We start from the raw sequence: 18,812 nt of genomic DNA, 5'->3' as shown, positions 1-18,812 counted from the left end.
CGGTATTCAGCCGCTTTAAGTGAACCAGTAGTGGCCATTTTGAGAAGTTCAGAGAAGCTGCAAATAGCACCTCTGGTTGGCCCTGCCCTCCTGACCCCGCCGTTCCCTCTCTTATATTCCCTTCGTTTTTTTAGCTCCGCTTATTTACGCGACAGAGCGGATTGCCGCGTCTGAACTGAGCTAAACAATAGCTCAGCTTACCCGTGCTGCCAACAGAGGGCAGTCTTTGAGTGCTGCCCCATTTTCAAGCTGTGCATGTGCGCCGAGCGCATGAGCGGAAGTTTTTGTACACCCACATAGATGACATTTGTGTGGATGCCGCATGTGCGCACTCACATTTTTGGTGCTGGTGGGTGAACCGGTAGGTAAATTCTGTGAATCAAAATATTTCCCCTCTCTCTGTAGGAGGCACTTACCATACTTTTTGAAGTATAAGACACACCAGAGTATAAAACACACCTGTAATTTGGGGGGAGGAAAAAAATCTGCCTGCCGGATATTCATCTGGTAGCATCCTTAGTCTGGTCAGCTTCAGCACATTATTTTATCCCCTGGTTAGGGCTTAAAAAAAACCTTATTCAGAGAGAGTAACAATGAAAGAGTTTGCAAGCCGTTAAGAGCTGGGAACATTGTTAGCCCCTGGTTAGGGCGGAAATAAACATTTGGGGCAAGTAGAGCAATTAAAAAAACCCTGCACAGACTTAGGGTTTGGAAAACATTTGCTGCAGAGAGTAACAATGAAAGAGCTTGCACGAAGGAGCAATTACCGGGCTCTGTAGTATCTTCCCCTAACCCCCAACATTTTACCCTCGGACTGTCCACGGTTGACCACTCCAGATTCCTAAGAGGTCAGTAAGGGGCGTGCATAAGTGCACTAGAGTGCTTCCCGTCCCCTGTCCTATTGTCTCTCCTATATCTCATATATCATATCTTCTATTCTATTCTATTCTTCTTATACTACTCTCATAATACCCTTCTATTCTCTAATTCAGTGTTTCTCAACCTTGTCAACTTGAAGATATCTGGACTTCAACTCCCAGAAGTCCCTAGCCAGCATTCGCTGGCTGGGGAATTCTGGGAGTTGAAGTCCAAATATCTTCAAGTTGCCAAGGTTGGGAAACACTGCTCTAATTGATATATTCTATTCCTAAATGTTCACTACTATTGTTTCTCTAATATATTTTACTCGAGTATAACCTCTATAACCTTCATTGTGTATTGTTGTGCATTGGACTAAGTAAATAAGTAAATAAGTAAATAAGTAAATAAGTAAATAAGTAAATAAGTAAATAAGTAAATAAGTAAATAAGTAAATAAGTAAATAAGTAAATAAGTAAATAAGTAAATAAGTAAATAAGTAAATAAGTAAATAAGTACATAAGTACATAATTACATAAGTACATAAGTACATAAGTGAATAAGTGAATAAGTGAATAAGTGAATAAGTAAATAAGTAAATAAGTAAATAAGTAAATAAGTAAATAAGTAAATAATAAAAGTAAAGCAATGGGAAAAAAACCTTGCACAGACTTAGGGCTTGGAAAACATTCTTTGCAGAGAGAAACAATGAAAGAGCCTGCAAGAAAAGAGCTGGGAAGATCGTTAGCAGATAGTTAGGGCTGGGGGAAAAAGCTTTGAAAAAAAGCTGCAATCAGAGTATAAGATGCATCCAAATTTTTAGCCTCTTTTAGGGAGGAAAAATGTGCGTCTTATATTCCAAAAAATACAGTATATTATTTTTTGATTCATGGAGGGTTCCCTCCCCCTGTAAAATGGTAATGGAGCCCCAAGGGAACCTGTTGCCTTATGTTAAGGGCAAAGGGAAATTCTACCCAGGAAATCCTAGGGGCGATTTGGCCAACGTGATACCTCATCAATTGTTTGTGTGCGGAAATATGCTTTTCCTTTCCTTTCTCTGATCATGTGCCAAGTTTATCTTTCAATATTTACACTTGTGGGTTGTTTGTTTGGATACACTTCTGCGTAGAGCTTTGGAAAAGACAAAAGAGAGAGAGAGAGAACCCCAGGAAGTTTGTGCTATGCGGCCAAGCTGGTGGAGTTTATGTTTTCATTTTTTCTGCTCAACCTTTGCTCTGCTTTTATGGAAACTTAAGCGTACCGAGGTGGAAATGGGCAATCCCAAACTTGAATGCTTTCTGAAATGTTTGAGGCCTGTGTTTGGTACCAAAAAAGGAGGCTATTGATAGTACAGTGATACCTTGTCTTACAAACTTAATTGGTTCCGGGATGAGGTTCTTAAGGTGAAAAGTTTGTAAGATGAAATAATGTTTCCCATAGGAATCAATGGAAAAGCGATTAATGCGTGCAAGCCCAAAATTCACCCCTTTTGCCAGCTGAAGCTCCCGTTTTGCGCTGCTGGGATTCCCCTGAGGTTCCCCTCCATGGGAAACCCCACCTCCGGACTTCTGTGTTTTTGCGATGCTACAGGGGAATCCCAGCAGGGGAATCCCAGCATCACAAAAGCAAGCACTTCGCTGGCAAAGGAAGTCCGGAGGTGGAGTTTCCCAGTGAAGGGAGCATCAGTGAAATCACAGCATTGCAAAAACACTGAAGTCCTCGAAACCCCACCTCTGGACCTCTGTGTTTTTGCAATGCTGCGATTTCACTGAGGCTCCCCTCGCTGAGAAACCCTACCTCCGGACTTCCATTGCCAGTGAAGCACCCGTTTTTGCACTGCTGGGATTCTCCTGCTGGAATTCCCCTGCAGCATCACAAAAACACGGAAGTCCAGAGGTGGGTTTTCCCATGGAGGGGAATCCCAGCAGCACAAAAACGGGTGCTTCGCTGGCAACGGAAGTCCAGAGGCGGGGCATCCCAGTGGCGGCGATGGGTTTGTAAGGTGAAAATAGTTTGTAAGAAGAAGCAAAAAAATCTTAAACCCCGGGTTTGTATCTCGAAAAGTTTGTATGATGAGGCGTTTGTAAGACGAGGTATCACTGTATCTGTAAAACTCTGCAAATTTGATCTAGCATATATGTGTGTAGGATTACACTGGGGTCAGTTGTAAGCTTAGGCAACCTAAGCACTCATCTGGTTGGTGCCACAATTGAAAATATGTCCAAAAATACATATGAGTGTAAAATCTGATATTCCTTCATTATTGCTTTAGGATTTTTTCTTTTTAGACTTTTCACAAACCTTTACCTACAAGTCATTGGAAATGTAACCCGACTTTACATTCCTGACCCTTTGTACCTGGAAATCAATCACTATTGGTCTAAACTTCTTCTAAACTTTGAATTTTCCTTCTCATTTTCTGTAACACCAAGCAATCCACATCGTGTACCACTAGCTTTTTTTTTTATTATTATTATTATTATTATTTAGATTTGTATGCCGCCCCTCTCCGCAGACTCGGGGCGGCTCACAACAAAGTGAAAACAATTTACAACAAATCTAAATTACTGTTTAAAAATATTTAAAAGACCCCATTTTCTAAACACACATACCTACAAACATACCATTCATAAATTGTATATGCCCGGGGGAGATGTCTCAGTTCCCCCATGCCTGACAACAAAGGTGGGTCTTAAGGAGCTTACGAAAGGCAAGGAGAGTAGGGGCAGTTCTAATCTCTGGGGGGAGTTGGTTCCAGAGGGCCGGGGCCGCCAGAGAGAAGGCTTTTCCCCTGGGCCCCGCCAACCGACATTGTTTAGTTGACGGGACCCGGAGAAGGCCCACTCTGTGGGACCTAATCGGTCACTGGGATTCATGCGGCAGCAGGCGGTCTCGGAGATATTCTGGTCCAGTGCCATGAAGGGCTTTAAAGGTCATAACCAACACTTTGAATTGTGACCAGAAGTTGATCGGCAACCAATGCAGACTGCGGAGTGATGGTGAAACATGGGCATACCTAGGGAAGCCCATGACTGCTCTCGCAGCTGCATTCTGCACGATCTGAAGTTTCTGAACACTTTTCAAAGGTAGCCCCATGTAGAGAGCATTACAGTAGTCGAACCTCGAGGTGATGAGGACATGAGGGCATTTCTTAATACTTTGAATATTCTTTCTTCCTAGAATGTTAAAGATGAACGGAGTGATGACGAAGAAGAAGAAGAAGACTCTCTTAGTGAAACTGAAGGGGAGTGTATGAAGAATGGAATGAAGAATGGATTAAATGATCCTCTCCTAAATAATAATAATATTAATTAATGCCCAGCCAATACCATCTCCTAGTGCCATTAGCTGCCGTGTCATAAACCCAACCCACCATACAGACTTTTTCATCCACATCGAAACCAAAGTCCACGGATGGTTTTATTGCAGAGCAGTAGACTTAGGAGAACACTTCATTTTTGAAAAAGCCTCCTTTGTAATATGCAGTCTAAAGCAGGGGGTCTCCAACCTTGCAACTTTAAGAGTTGTGGACTTCAACTCCCAGAGTTCCATGGCCAGCTGGCTGTGGAACTCTGGGAGTTGAAGTCCACAAGTCTTAAAGTTGCCAGGGTTGGAGACTCCTGCTCTAGAGGATATGCAGTGAAATTATTATTTTTTAAACAAAACCTTTGAGTGGTTAAGATTGGGAAAGAATTTAGATTATATAACCTTTTTAGGCTGAGAACTTCATGTATTTAAATTTTGATAAGACTTAAAACAGTTTGGACAAGTTTTTAATGACATTTTAATACACTTTGAGAAGTGTGGCTTTATACTGATTTTATTGAAGAATGGGATGGTTTTATACAAGGAAGATCCATGCAGTTGGAATCTGATTCGGTGGAAGGTTAAACCAGGGGTTAAATCCAGCACTTTCTGACAGGTTCTGGAGAACCAGTAGCGGAAATTTTGAGTAGTTTGAAGAACTGGCAAATATCACCTCTGGCTGGCCCCAGAGTGGGGTGGGAATGGGGATTTTGCAGTATCCTTCCCCCAGGAGAGGGGTGGGAATTTTGCAGTAGTCTTCCCCCTGCCACGCCCACCAAGCCACGCCCACAGAACTGGTAGTTTAAAAAAATGGGATTTCACCACTGGGTTAACCATATTTAATCAATAGGCTGCTTATTGGTGGATTCCTTTGGCAGTGGGCGGCATACAAATTAAACAAACAAACAAATAAATAAATAAATAAAATTAAAAATTGAATGAATGAATGAATGACAGGTAGGCTGTATCAGTCCTACTCTTTCTCAATTCATTTCTTATTAGTGAAGCCCCAGGTATAATTGTCAGATGTAATTGCCAAGCCCCATAAATGAATTCTTGTTTTAGTGCTTTTTCAACTGAAGCTGAAATAAATTTCACTGATTCCTGAATGTACTTTTCAGTCAATCTTGAGTTCTTGCAACTGCATGGATTTGACACCATTTCTAGAAATTGATGTACTAAGCCATCAGGTGTATATTGAGACTGAGCTGGGTGGCCATATAAATGTTCTTAAATTTTAAAAAAATCTTCCCTTAATTGTGAGTGAATGTAGCTCCCCCCCCACACACACACACATACACAAATCACCCATCCAGCATACTGCCTTAGCCAAGACTAGAACTAATGGTCTCCTAGTATTTTTAACCATTACACCAAAATGGTACTCCAAATACTATTTATATAGAAAATTAGCAAAGGTAGACAGGAATAATCTAGATTAGGATCAAAGCCATTTGCTTGAACCATGTTAAGGTCAACCTTGTTTTCTTTTTTTGAATTCTCCCAACTCTGATTTCCTTTTTATTTATACTTTGTCTTTCATTATATAGTCTTGATTTTCATTCTTTGTGCATTCTGGATTATTTTATTTAGACATAAAATATGATCCCATGGACATGGGGAAAATATCATCTGGGTGCTTTTTAAACAACATGTTGCATTTTTTTTTGTTACGCTTGGCCAACGAGGGGCTAGCCTTATGGAACTAGTCTTATAACAGTAGGACTTAAACTTGTATTTACAGTGCTTTACAGCCCTTCCTAAGCAGTGCACGGTCAGCAGATTGCCCCACCCCCAAAAAAACAATCTGGGTCCTTATTTTACTGACCTCAGAAGGATGGAAAGCTGAGTCAACCTGAAGCCCGATGAGATTTGAACTGCCAAATTGCAGGCAGATAGAAAAGGTGCAGAAAAGGGCTACAAGAATGATCAAGGAAACGGAGCCCCTCCCTTATGAAACCAGGTTGCAATGCCTTGGTCTCTTCAGCCTTGAAAGACAGTGTTTAAGAGGTGACTTGATCGAAGTGTATAAAATCATGCATGGGATAGAAAAGGTGGATAGAGAAAAATTATTTTCTCTATCACACAATACTAGGACGAGGGGGCACTCCCTAAAGCTCACAGGTAAGAAAGTGAGGACAAATAAAGGGAAATATTTCTTCACCCACAGTGTTATTGGTTTATGGAATTCACTTCCAGAAGAGGTCATGACAGCTGTCAGCCTAGACAGCTTCAATGCAGGATTAGACAGATTCATGGATGCCAAGTATATCAGTGGTTATTGAAATGTGTGTTCAAGTGCCGCCTCTATGTTGGTTGAGGCAGGCAGGATTCCCTTGAGTACCATTTGTTGGGGATCTGAGGGAAGGGAGGGTCTTGCCTTCTCTTTCTGCTCAAGATCCCCAAGAACAATTGGTGGGCCACTGTGTGACACAGAATGCTGGGCTCCATGGGCTTTGGCCCGATTCAACATGGCTCTTCTTATGTTCCTATGTTCTTATGTCTTCTAACTGGGAAGATGACCTTTATATAAGGCGATCGTTTCAAACATTTGGCCATTTTTCACCCTCCTCATGCTTCAGGAGGCATTCCTGAACCCTGTGGAGAGCAAAAAACAGGAAGCTCCAGTGAGACCTGTGCATATGCGCAGGGGGGAGCACAGAGGTTGTGTGCATGTGTGTAGGGGGAGGGCATTGCATTGTGGTTGTGGGCACAGGCAGGTATGGGCTCCTCTCCCCACGCACGTAGTGGAAATGGCCCGGGAACAGCACGACTGATAGATTTCGGCCCGGGAACAGCATGATGGACAGATTCCGAGTGAAAAGTGCCAGTTTTTTTGCTTCTGCGCATGTGTGGAAACAAAAATACTGGTGAAAAATAGCCAAAATCTCTCAATTTTTACCATTTTTTTGCTTTTGCTCATGCGCAGAAGCAAAAATATTTGCAAAAATATCCAAAATCTCACTAGATTTGGCTTGCTGCAAATGCTCAGAAGCCAAATTTAACGTGTCTGGAGCGCTTGCGCTGGCTGCCAAGTCTGGGTAGCGTGGTAAGTGGCTGCCAAATACTGGGCATGCATGTGCACACTATTGTGCATGCACGCACCCTTTGGGCACCCAAACAAAAAAATCGTTCATCATCACTGCCATAGACATATTTTAGTACATGGTTTAGCATTGCTGAAAATGGTCACCAGGGGGCAGTAGAGCTGCACAACTCTGCGTGGGAAGCTGTGGAATATTTCAGGAAGATGAAAGAATTTCCCCCTTTTTTGCTTTGTATTAAGTAACCAACAGAGTGAATGGGTAAAGGTAAGGTGCCCTGGTCTTCATTTCCTTTTCTTTGAAGACATCAAAGTAATTGCCTTTTGCCCTTGGCTACATTCCACGGCCTGTTTATAGTCTCTGCATGGCATCACAGCCTTTTTACTCAAAAGCAAACAATAAACATTCACTTCGGTCTAATTCCTGAGTTCACACAACACAGAAAACCACAAACTCGAAATTCATTATTTGTGTTTAACTGGTGGTAATCGTTGGGTCCTTGGAAAATCATTACCCTCCACCTCATCCATTTCACTGATGGTTGCAACTGGGATAGAAACATAGAAACATAGAAGTCTGACGGCAAAAGAAGACCTCATGGTCCATCTAGTCTGCCCTTATACTATTTTCTGTATTTTATCTTAGGATGGATATATGTTTATCCCAGGCATGTTTAAATTCAGTTACTGTGGATTTATCTACCACGTCTGCTGGAAGTTTGTTCCAAGGATCTACTACTCTTTCAGTAAAATAATATTTTCTCATGTTGCTTTTGATCTTTCCCCCAACTAACTTCAGATTGTGTCCCCTTGTTCTTGTGTTCACTTTCCTATTAAAAACACTTCCCTCCTGAACCTTATTTAACCCTTTAATATATTTAAATGTTTCGATCATGTCTCCCCTTTTCCTTCTGTCCTCCAGACTATACAGATAGAGTTCATGAAGTCTTTCCTGATACGTTTTATGCTTAAGACCTTCCACCATTCTTGTAGCCCGTCTTTGGACCCGTTCAATTTTGTCAATATCTTTTTGTAGGTGAGGTCTCCAGAACTGAACACAGTATTCCAAATGTGGTCTCACCAGCATTCTATATAGCGGGATCATAATCTCTCTCTTCCTGCTTGTTATACCTCTAGCTATGCAGCCAAGCATCCTACTTGCTTTCCCTACCGCCTGACTGCACTGTTCACCCATTTTGAGACTGTAAGAAATCCTTTTCTTTTGAAGTATTTGCTAACACAGAACTGCCAATACAATACTCAGATTGAGGATTCCTTTTCCCCAAGTTATATATACATGAACTGTTCTGAGACCGTATCCAAAGGTCCAGTGTAAATCAAGTCAATCAAGATACACTACAGACGATGTTTATTTTTTTATTTTTTTATTTTTTTATTTATTAATCAGATTTGTATGCCGCCCCTCTCCGCAGACTCGGGGCGGCTCACAGCAATAATAATATAATGTAAACAAATCTAATATTTAAGTTAATTTAAAACCCCAATTTAGAAACCAATCATACATACTAGCATACCATGCATAAATTTTATAAGCCTATGGGGAGGGAAAGTATCAATTCTCCCATGCCTGACGACAGAGGTGGGTTTTAAGGAGCTTACGAAAGGCTAGGAGGGTGGGGGCAACTCTGATATCTGGGGGGAGTTGGTTCCAAAGGGTCGGGGCCGCCACAGAGAAGGCTCTTCCCCTGGGTCCCGCCAAACGACATTGTTTAGTTGACGGGACCCGGAGAAGGCCAACTCTGTGGGACCTAACTGGTCGCTGGGATTCGTGTGGCAGAAGGCGGTCCCGGAGATATTCTGGTCCGGTGCCATGAAGGGCTTTATAGGTCATAACCAACACTTTGAATTGTGACCGGAAACTGGTCGGCAACCAATGCAGACTGCGGAGTGTTATTTTCTGTAAATTCTCTTCGGCATTGCACACCGTATTTTCGACCTGGAACCTGAGATTGTGCAAACTTGAAACTGCAGAAATGGTCAGAAATCTTATCTGTTACCTGCCTGTCTATGTCAGTGCTCCAAATAGCATCTGAGAAATAAATCAGATTCCAGTCCAATTTTCTCTCATCCAAGGTTCAATTTATTAACAGAGCCATGTTGGTTACACTGTAGCCATCCCGATACTAACATCCTTCCAGTTCCCTAGCCAGGTTAAGGTTCATTCCCCGTCCCCACACCCACAAGTTCATCACGTGGACCAGTGCAGGGAATCCACCAACCTGCTCTTTACATCCGCTGGTGCAGAACATAGGATGACCTTGGACTCCAAGAAAGGAATTTGTTGTGGCTAGTAACTTTCCCTCTCATGCAACTACCACCCCCAATAACCTAAAGTGACCAGATTATAATTTAGGTAAAGCGGGACACCATTGCCATGGGGGAGGAATTTTTGTTTGTGTGTGTAAAAATACGTTTAGGACAGCGGCTGCAGACAGGGGTGTGGTTCCTCCAGGCCTGGATGGTTCAGGGCTGCTGGCTGAGGAAGGTGGCTGCTTTGGCGGCGGCGGCGGGGAAGCTCAGGGCCCCCGTCTTATAGGCGTGGACGAGCAGGAGGGCCTGGCAGGCAAGGGGCATCTTCTTCTCATCACGATTCTCACTCACATTCCATGTGGTCAACGACGCCTCAAAGCAACCCCGACCTCCCTCCCTTCAATCTCTTCCAGTCTATTCCTCTCTTATGATTAGATCTCACAGAGTGGGCCTTCTCCGGGTCCCGTCGACTAAGCAATGCCGTCTGGCGGGACCCAGGGGAAGAGCCTTCTCTGTGGTGGCCCCGGCCTTCTGGAATCAACTCCCCCCAGAGATTAGGACTGCCCCTACCCTCCTTGCCTTTTGTAAGCTCCTGAAAACCCACCTATGTCACCAGGCATGTGGAAATTGATATACCTCTCAGCTTTTATGATTTATGTATGGTCTATTTAGGTTGTATGATTGTTTTTTATTGTAAGGATTTTAAATACTGTTTTTAATATTGGGTTTGTACTCTGTATATTGTTTGTTGTGAGCCGCTCCGAGTCTTCGGAGAGGGGCGGCATACAAATCTAATATATAATAATAATAATAATAATAATAATAATAATAATAATAATAATAATAATTATTATTATTATTATTATTATTATTATTATTATTATTATTATCATCATCATCATCATCATCATCTTTTGATGGCTGATTAGCCTTATTAAATTTAGCAGAGTCTCTTTATTTCTAGCAGAATGTGTGCACTTCTATGTATGTCTGTTAAATTCTCCAAAATACTAACTATAGTTGAATAATTATATTCAACAGTCTAGTTGCTATTATTTTTCTTACTGCCACCTATCACTGCTTCTCGGTACTGCAGCAAAACCCTGACTGCTGACTTGAGGCCTGCTTTCTTGTCAGCAACTTTTACCTCAGAATCTTCCGTTTCAAGTAAGATTCTCAACCTTCCCTTCTCCTGAATATTGTTATATTCGATATTTTAAATTCTTTTCTTTTTCTCTCAGATTATTCTTTTTCTTCTATTTCACTCTTTACTTTCCAAAACCTCACAAATTTCCTTTCTGGGTCTACTCTCTTTATTAGCTCTCCCACAAGTTGTTTTATCTCAATCTCCGTCAATCTTTCTCTATTTATTTGGACCTTTAACAGTACAAGCTATATAAACATGTCTTTATGCTCTGCACATGAATTTAGCAAGACATTTGTGACAAAATCCAAAGCACAATTATAAGGTGACCAATATTTTTACAATGAAAAGGAGGATGAAAAAATTTAAGAAAAACAATACAACGTAAATAACATTTTATTAATTCAAACAAAAATACACTAATTATGCTTACATCCCTTTTAATTATTTAATTAAAACGCGGAAATGGGTGGCATACAAATCCAATCAATAAACAAATAAACAAATAAACAAATAAACAAATAAACAAATAAACAAATAAACAAATAAACAAATAAACAAATAAACAAATAAACAAATAAACAAATAAACAAATAAACAAATAAACAAATAAACAAATAAACAAATAAACAAATAAACAAATAAACAAATAAACAAATAAACAAATAAACAAATAAACAAATAAACAAATAAACAAATAAACAAATAAACAAATAAACAAATAAACAAATAAACAAACAAACAAACAAACAAATAAATAAATAAACAAATAAACAAACAAGCATTTTTCGATTGAATGAATATTTTTTGTCAATATATCATTTTCTAACAATATATTGCAGATTTTGGAGCAAGAAATATCCTTCATATTTAATTTTACGGTAAAGGCTGCAGCTGGAGTATTAACATTCAATCTTGATTTCTCACTTGTTCAAAAATCATTACCAATTGAAAAAAAACCTCTTTCATGCTGCTGCATTAGTTCCAGCGTAACACAACATAAATTCAACGAGAACAACTAAATTTTCGTATGGAACGTGTTCATTTTTGAAACGGTCAAATATTTTCTCCCATCTTTTACCAATTTCAACATGTTGATCTTCCCATTGTTCTAATTTATCAGACTTTAAATATACATTCAGAATTGTACTTACCTGAGTAGAATATTCACTGAGAAAGAAATAATTTTATATTTCTGTGAAAAGTAAACACGAAGTATAACATAGAGGCAATGGTGGGAGACGAATGCGAGACACGTTCCCCTGTGCCCTGCGCATGCGTTTCATAATCTCATCTTTCCGAACTGTACCATCATGTGATGCGTAACAGTTCAGCACGGCACCTCTGAATACAGAGATTAACAGATTAGTTTTAAAATATTTAAAATATTTTACAATTATTACTTTCATAGGTAAGTCAATATTTTAGCAAGAAAATTGACATCAGTTGAATTTCCACAGATCCCCAGTGCTTAGAGCAGATAGCGGCCCAGATAGAGGGTGTACTTATTTTTATAAATAATGTGGCTTTAGTGCTGTGAATTATTTGCTACCGAATTTTTTTTTTTTACTGGATTTCACTAAGCGAGGAAACTTGGGACTGAAGCTGACTAAATTGGTGCCTAATATAAAATCTCTCTGCAACAGGCATGAAACACAGGGATTTTACTAATTTTTTTAATTTGTTAGGTACCTTAATTTAATTGTATAGTAATTAAAATGATCAAAGTATTACAGAAAAGGCTTCCATTAAAATTATTTTATATTTATACATTTCAGTTTTCTATTACATGTCTTGAAACATGATCATCATCATCATCATTATTATTATACAATTAATTAGTTATTTGTTCCTCAGTACTTTGCCTGTCCTTTCCTCCTCTTATTTTTATTTTTCATGGATGCCATGTTGTTTGCAAGCTTGTTTAGGCCAAGTTAATAGCCTTTATGCTTCCTCCATATTCACTTTTTGAGTAATAAGAATTATACATCGGGGAGAGGGCATCGGGATTTTAGAGATGCTTAGGTGGGGCATGGCTAAAAAAAGGTTGGGTACCACTGCCTTAAACCAGTGTTTCCCAACCTTGGCAACTTGAAGATATTTGGACTTCAACTCCCAGAATTTCCCAGCCAGCAAATGCTGGCTGAGGAATTCTGGGAGTTGAAGTCCAAATATCTTCAAGTTGCCAAGGTTGGGAAACACTGCCTTAAACCATAAAGAGTCTTCTCCAATCTCCAATAACCATGTTTTCCATCATCATTAAATCCTGGTGGCTTTTTCATATAGATCATGTGCTGCAGAGATGTGGGTAGATATGCCGTTTCAACATCTACATGATTTATTTTATTTTTTATTTTATTTATTTGTTTGTTTTGTCAAATACGTATTGGTGGTGTACAAAGATAAAATAATATTTATAGACATCATACTACTATAAAAGAAAAAAAGAAACATTAGGACAGGGGACTCTGGTGCACTTATGCACGCCCCTTACTGACCTCTTAGGAATCGGGAGAGGTCCACAGTGGATAAGGGTAAAGTTTTGGGGGTTATTCCTGGCTATTAGAACAAGGCAGATCAAGGCAACCCCCTAACAAGCTGCCATCTTTCATGCTTCTCAGGGCTCCTGTGCATTTAACCTTCTCTAGTTCTGATGTTTTTGCGGTGATACAGCCTCACACCAATTTCCATCCCTTGAAAAAGCTTTCCAGGCACAAAGTAGCGGCTGGATCAAACACTGCACTAAATTCTGATTTCAGAGGGCTTGCTAATTATTAACCAAGAGGGGATGATTTCACACCCCGCATGAAAGCATAAAATGTGGATGGTCTTAATATTTTCCAAGCCATCCATTGGGGGCTCACTGCAGCGTTTCCTCATGTTATGCCCTCCAGATATGCTGCGGTTTAATATAAAGAAGGCATCAAGTTAGGAGACACTGGTAGAATATGTAAACTCAGATTGCTGGCTAATGCAACAAATTAGGGTTAAGAGTTCAAGAGGGAAATTTCTGAACTACTTGCCTCTCGTTCATCTTACCCATAATCCGTTGCGGGGTGGAATCTGGACAATTGAATGAAGCTGAATGTTAACTGGCTGGATGCCCTGTTGCCAATGTGGAGTTCCCTTCAGCAGTTATATTCTCAGTGTGCCCAGAGCGAGAAATATCTGCCTCTACCTAGGATCGAACTCACAGTCTTGTGAGGCGAGAGTGCCACCTCTTGGCCACCGCATCACTCACACACTTGCCTCTCATTGCTTCTACCCTGTTTTCCCAAAAATAAGTCACCACTGAAAGTAAGACATAGGAGAGGTTTTGTAGAATTGCCTAATGTAAGGCATCCCCCGAAAGTAAGACATAGGAGACGTTTCGTTTCGCAGCATTCCCGAAAGAACATATATAACACTGCTGTCCATAAATTGCATCCCAAAACGCGGCATCAATCAGATTTAAAACACATCCAACATGGTAGTGATACAGTAGTAGTAAGAAATTCTTGATAGGGTTCAGAGTTTGTTTGGTTATACTGGTTTGTGATGACAACTACTGTACAGTATATAATAAATGTTCATTTTTTTTGTTCAGCAATAAATGTGAATTATTCTTCATTGAAAATAAATAAGACATCCTTTGAAAATAAGACGTAGCACATCTTTGGGAGCAAAAATTAATATAAGATGCTGTCTTATTTTCGGGGAAACAGGGTACATATCTACAAAGCTTTTACTTTCAACTCAGCACGCTTGTCAAGGAGTATCCTAAACTCAGTTTACCGAATTAACCCATATTTCAGGATACAGATAGCACCATAAATGAATTTCATCCATGGTGCTATGTATAACTTGACTGTAGACAATACGACTTTAATAACCGAGTGATCCTGGAACTCACTACCTGACTCTGTTTCATCATCAAACCCCCCAAAACTTTACCCTTAGACTGTCCACTGTTAGACTCACTTCTTCTCTGGCAATATTACACTGCTAACCGGAGCTTACAAAACATTTGTTAGACCAATTTTGGAATACAGTTCGCCTATCTGGAACCTGCATTGTATATCAGACATTAATACAATTGAGAGAGAGACCAGAAATATTTCACAAGAAGAGTCCTCCACTCCTTCACTTGCAACAAAATACCTTATTCCACCAGACTTTGAATGCTGGGATTAGACAATTTATAACTACGTTGCCTCCAATCTGATCTAAAGGTAGTTCATAAAATCATATGTTCTTCCTGTTAATAACTACTTCACCTTCAACTGAAGCAATGCACGAGCACATAATAGATTCAAACTAAATGTAAACTGCTCTAAACTCAACTGCAGAAAATATGACTTCACCAATAGAGCGATCAATGCCTGGAATGTACTACCTGACTCTGGTTTCTTCCCCAAACCCCAAAATTTTTAACCTCAGATTGTCTCCCCGTTTCTAAGAGGTCTGTAAGGGGCATGCATTAGCGCACTTACCCTCCCTGTCCTATTGTCCTCTTTTATCGTTTCTACTTATGCTTATACAAACTACTACTATCCTATACATGTTTGACAAATAAAAATAAAATAAGATTCCTAAGTGGTTCATAAGGGGCGTGCATAAGCGCACCAGCATACCTACCGTCCCTGTCAAATTGTTCCCTCTTGTCAGTACCCATCTTATGTATATAAACTATGTTATATCCCTGCATATTACCAATTACATACTTGATAAATAAATAAATAAATAAATCTCCACAAAACACTCAGCTAAAATGGAGCCAACTCCTTCCGCTTCATTCAGTGCACTGCATTTACGCACACTCGGTTAATCCCACAAACCATGATTAAACAGTGGGTGGCACAAAGACAGCCCTTGGAAACTGAGCCCAGTTATGACTCAGCCAGTAAACCACCATTAAGCAAACTACGGATTTCACAGTGGTTAGAGTGCAGTACTGCAAGCTACTCCTGCTGATCTTGGGCTGCCAGACAGTTTGGCAGATCAAATCTCAGTAGATTCAAGGTTGACTCAGCCTTCCATCCTTCCGAGGTTGGTAAAATGGGGACCCAGATTGTTGGGGGCAAGAGGCTGATTTTGTAAGCCGTTTAGAGGGGGCTGTAAAAGCACTATGAAGCGGTATACAAGTCTAAATGCTATTGCTACTGCTATCTAGTTGTCCCAATCCAAACAGAAAAGGAGGGGGGGAGTGCAGCGGATATACTATGGGTCCCTTCCCCTGCTGAACATCTGCAGACCAAGCGAAGGATGGAAAGATCAACCCCAAGCCAAGGATGGTGCTGAAGACAGCCGGGGCTGCCCGCCTTCTCACCATCCAGACGCGCCCCGAAGCCTCCACCTTCGTCCCTCGAGCGCCCCCTGCCGCCCTCCCTCGGCTTTCACCCGCCACCCACGTGTACCGCAGCTCAGTTTACAACTTCGCTATTTACCCGAGTGTGTTAATTCCGACGACCAATCAGCGGGCGGGAGGTGTAGCCCCGGCAGATTAAGCTCCAATCAGCACCTTACCTCCAAAGTCCCCCCCTCCCGCTCCACTTTCTCTTCTCGCCCCCCTCCCCACTTTTCCTTTCCTCCCCTCCCCTCTCCCTTTTTGTAAACCACGTTGAGTTTGTCTGTAGGAGTTAATTATTATTATTATTTTCCCCCGCAAGTCTGGGAGGGCTTCGCGATTCGTCCCGGCCGAGAGTTGCTGCTTTGCCTGCCTGCTGCCCTCGGCTCCCGCTTCCCTCGCCGGCTTCGGCAAGCCCGGTTCCTGGGGGCCCCTCGACTACAATTAAAATGTTTGACGGCCCCTTCCTGTTCTTTTCCTCGCCCCCGCTCTTCGCTCTGCTGCTCGCCCTTGGCCAAGCGAGTCCCGAGACAGGTAGGGAAAGCGGCCGGCTCTCCTCCCTCCCTCCCTTTCCTCGCCCCGGAGCATCTTTGCTAAGCCGCGGGTCCCTCTCGCGAAGGGGGGAAACGGCCGACGGGGCTGGCTTTGCAAAACGCTTCTTAAACGTTGCGGATGGTTGGGGAGTTTGCAAAGCCCAAGATGCGGGGCGTTGCAAAGCCACAAAATGCGAGTTGTTGCAAGGCTCAAGATGCGGGGTGTTGCAAATCTCTACATGCGGGGTGTTGCAAATCTCTACATGCGGGGTGTTGCAAAGCTCTACATGCGGGGTGTTGCAAAGCTCTAGATGCGGGGTGTTGCAAAGTCCAAGATGCGGGGAGTTTCAAAGCTCTAGATGCGGGGTATTGCAAAGTCCAAGATGCGGGGTGTTGCAAAGTCCAAGATGCGGAATGTTGCAAAGCCACAAGACCCTCTGGAACCAGCTCCCCCCGGAGACTAGGATCCGCCCCCACTCTCCTTGTCTTTCGCAAACTCCTTAAAACCCACCTCTGCCGTCAGGCATGGGGGAATTGAGACATCTCCCCCAGGCCTATATAGTCCTATGCATGGAATGCTTGTGTTGTATATTCTTTTAAATAATGGGTTTTTAGATTTTTAAATATTAGATTTGTTCTCTGTACATTGTTTTATTATTGTTGTGAGCCGCCCCGAGTCTGCGGAGAGGGGCGGCATACAAATCAAAGAAAGAAAGAAAGAAAGAAAGAAAGAAAGAAAGAAAGAAAGAAAGAAAGAAAGAAAGAAAGATGCGGGGTGTTGCAAAGTCACAAGACCCAGGGTGATACAAAGCCCAGCTGCATGCATCTTTTTTTCTTCCTCCACCTTCTACCTTTCCTTCCCTCCTTCTTTCTTTGGATTGTACAGGGTACCATTGCTGTTTGTTGTTGTTTATTTTATTTATTTATTTATTTGTCATACAAATATAGTATTGTATGTTTAACATACTATACTAAAAAGACATTAGGACAGGAACGGTAGGCACAAAGGTGCACTTATGCACGCCCCTTACAGACCTCTTAGAAAAGGGGAGAGGTCTATTGTAGATAATGTAAGGTTGAAGATTTTGGGATTGGGGGAGGAAACAACAGGGTCCGGTAGTGAATTCCAGCCGTTGACCACTCTATTGCTGAAATCTCCGTTCAAATGGTTCAAAGGAATTCTGAGATAGTTAAATTAGAGCCTTGGTGGCGTGCACCGGCTGCCAACAGTTTGGCAGATGGAATCTCAGTAGACTCAGCCTTCCATCCTTCCAAGGCCGGTAAAATGAGGACCCAGATTGTTGGGGGCAAGAGGCTGACTCTCTGTAAACCGCTTAGAGAGGGCAGTAAAGCACTGTGAAGTGGTATATATGTCTGAATGCTCTTGCTATTGCTAAATAGAGCAAAGCCCTTTAACTTTTCCCAATTTGGAATGCTTTGCAAAGAAAAGGGGTGGGGAGACTTCAGATTTAACAGGCTTGCTAGCTAGCAAGCTGGATACTGTATTTTTCAAACTATAAGACGCACCAGTGTATAAGATGCACCAAGATTTCAAAGAAAAAAAGGTTTTGTTCTCCCTGGCACTCTGCAAACCTTCGAAGCCCTCTGCGCACCCTGTTTTTCGTGAAAATGAAAATGGAAAAATTTGCAAAAAAAAAAAAGGGGGGGGCATGCAGAGGATTTGGGAGGCCTGCAGGATGCTTCTGGGTGGGGGGGGAAGACAAACAAGGGCATTCTTGCCGTTTCCCAGCCCCCAGAAGCAGGCGTCTCAAACCTTCTGCGCACCCAGTTTTTCTGCAAAAATGGGACGTTGGAGTACTGCTTCAGGAGGCCAAAAGTAGCTGCATTTGGAGTATAAGACACACCAAAATTTCCATGCTCTTTTAATGGGGAAAAAGTGCATCTTATACTCCGAAAAATACGGTTGATATAATCAAGTTGGCTTTAAGGCTTTTTTCCACCCCAGAATTTTCTTTCTTCATTGTTACTGCCACCAGCTACATGTTTTTTGGAGTCCTCCCATCCCCCTCCTCCTTCGGTGCTTACTCTGGCCACGAGCATTTCAAGGTGAGAAGTAGATAGGTGGTCCTTGACTTTCGGCCACAATGGAGAGTCTGATCTCCACGGCTAAGCGAGGCAATGGTGGAGTGGGTTTTCTCCACTTTGCGACCGTGCTTGCCACAGCCTTTAAATGCTTCACAGCTGTTGTTCAGTTAGTTAATGTGGCTGTTTAGGTGAAGCCGGCTCCTCCGTTGACTTGGCTTAATAATAATAATAATAGTAACAACAACAACAACAACAACACAATGACAACAACGACCAAACAATGTC

General features: G+C 41.6%; 2 protein-coding genes across 3 annotated transcripts in view; both read left to right on the top strand.

Moving 5' to 3' along the window:
• CERS3 (ceramide synthase 3) overlaps positions 1-16,108 on the top strand; it is a 53,375-nt gene extending 37,267 nt beyond the window's left edge. Inside the window, exons 11-12 of the mRNA XM_070762794.1 lie at positions 4,039-4,108; positions 15,855-16,108. Of these exons, the coding sequence (XP_070618895.1) occupies positions 4,039-4,108; positions 15,855-16,108 (324 nt within the window). The remainder of the gene's footprint in view (positions 1-4,038; positions 4,109-15,854) is intronic.
• Positions 16,109-16,236: 128 nt separating this feature from the next.
• Positions 16,237-18,812, top strand: part of ADAMTS17 (ADAM metallopeptidase with thrombospondin type 1 motif 17) — a 178,116-nt gene continuing 175,540 nt past the window's right edge. The window contains exon 1 of one of the 2 annotated variants that reach the window (XM_070762584.1): positions 16,237-16,482. In XM_070762584.1, the coding sequence (XP_070618685.1) occupies positions 16,398-16,482 (85 nt within the window). In that variant the 5' untranslated portion in view covers positions 16,237-16,397. The remainder of the gene's footprint in view (positions 16,483-18,812) is intronic. The other variant, XM_070762585.1, reaches the window with a different exon arrangement.

Source organism: Erythrolamprus reginae, chromosome 10 (assembly GCF_031021105.1).
Source record: "Erythrolamprus reginae isolate rEryReg1 chromosome 10, rEryReg1.hap1, whole genome shotgun sequence".
NCBI classification, from domain to species: Eukaryota; Metazoa; Chordata; class Lepidosauria; order Squamata; family Dipsadidae; genus Erythrolamprus; species Erythrolamprus reginae.
The sequence above is the reverse complement of the archived record's forward strand: the minus strand, read 5'-3'. Positions and strand labels throughout refer to the sequence as shown.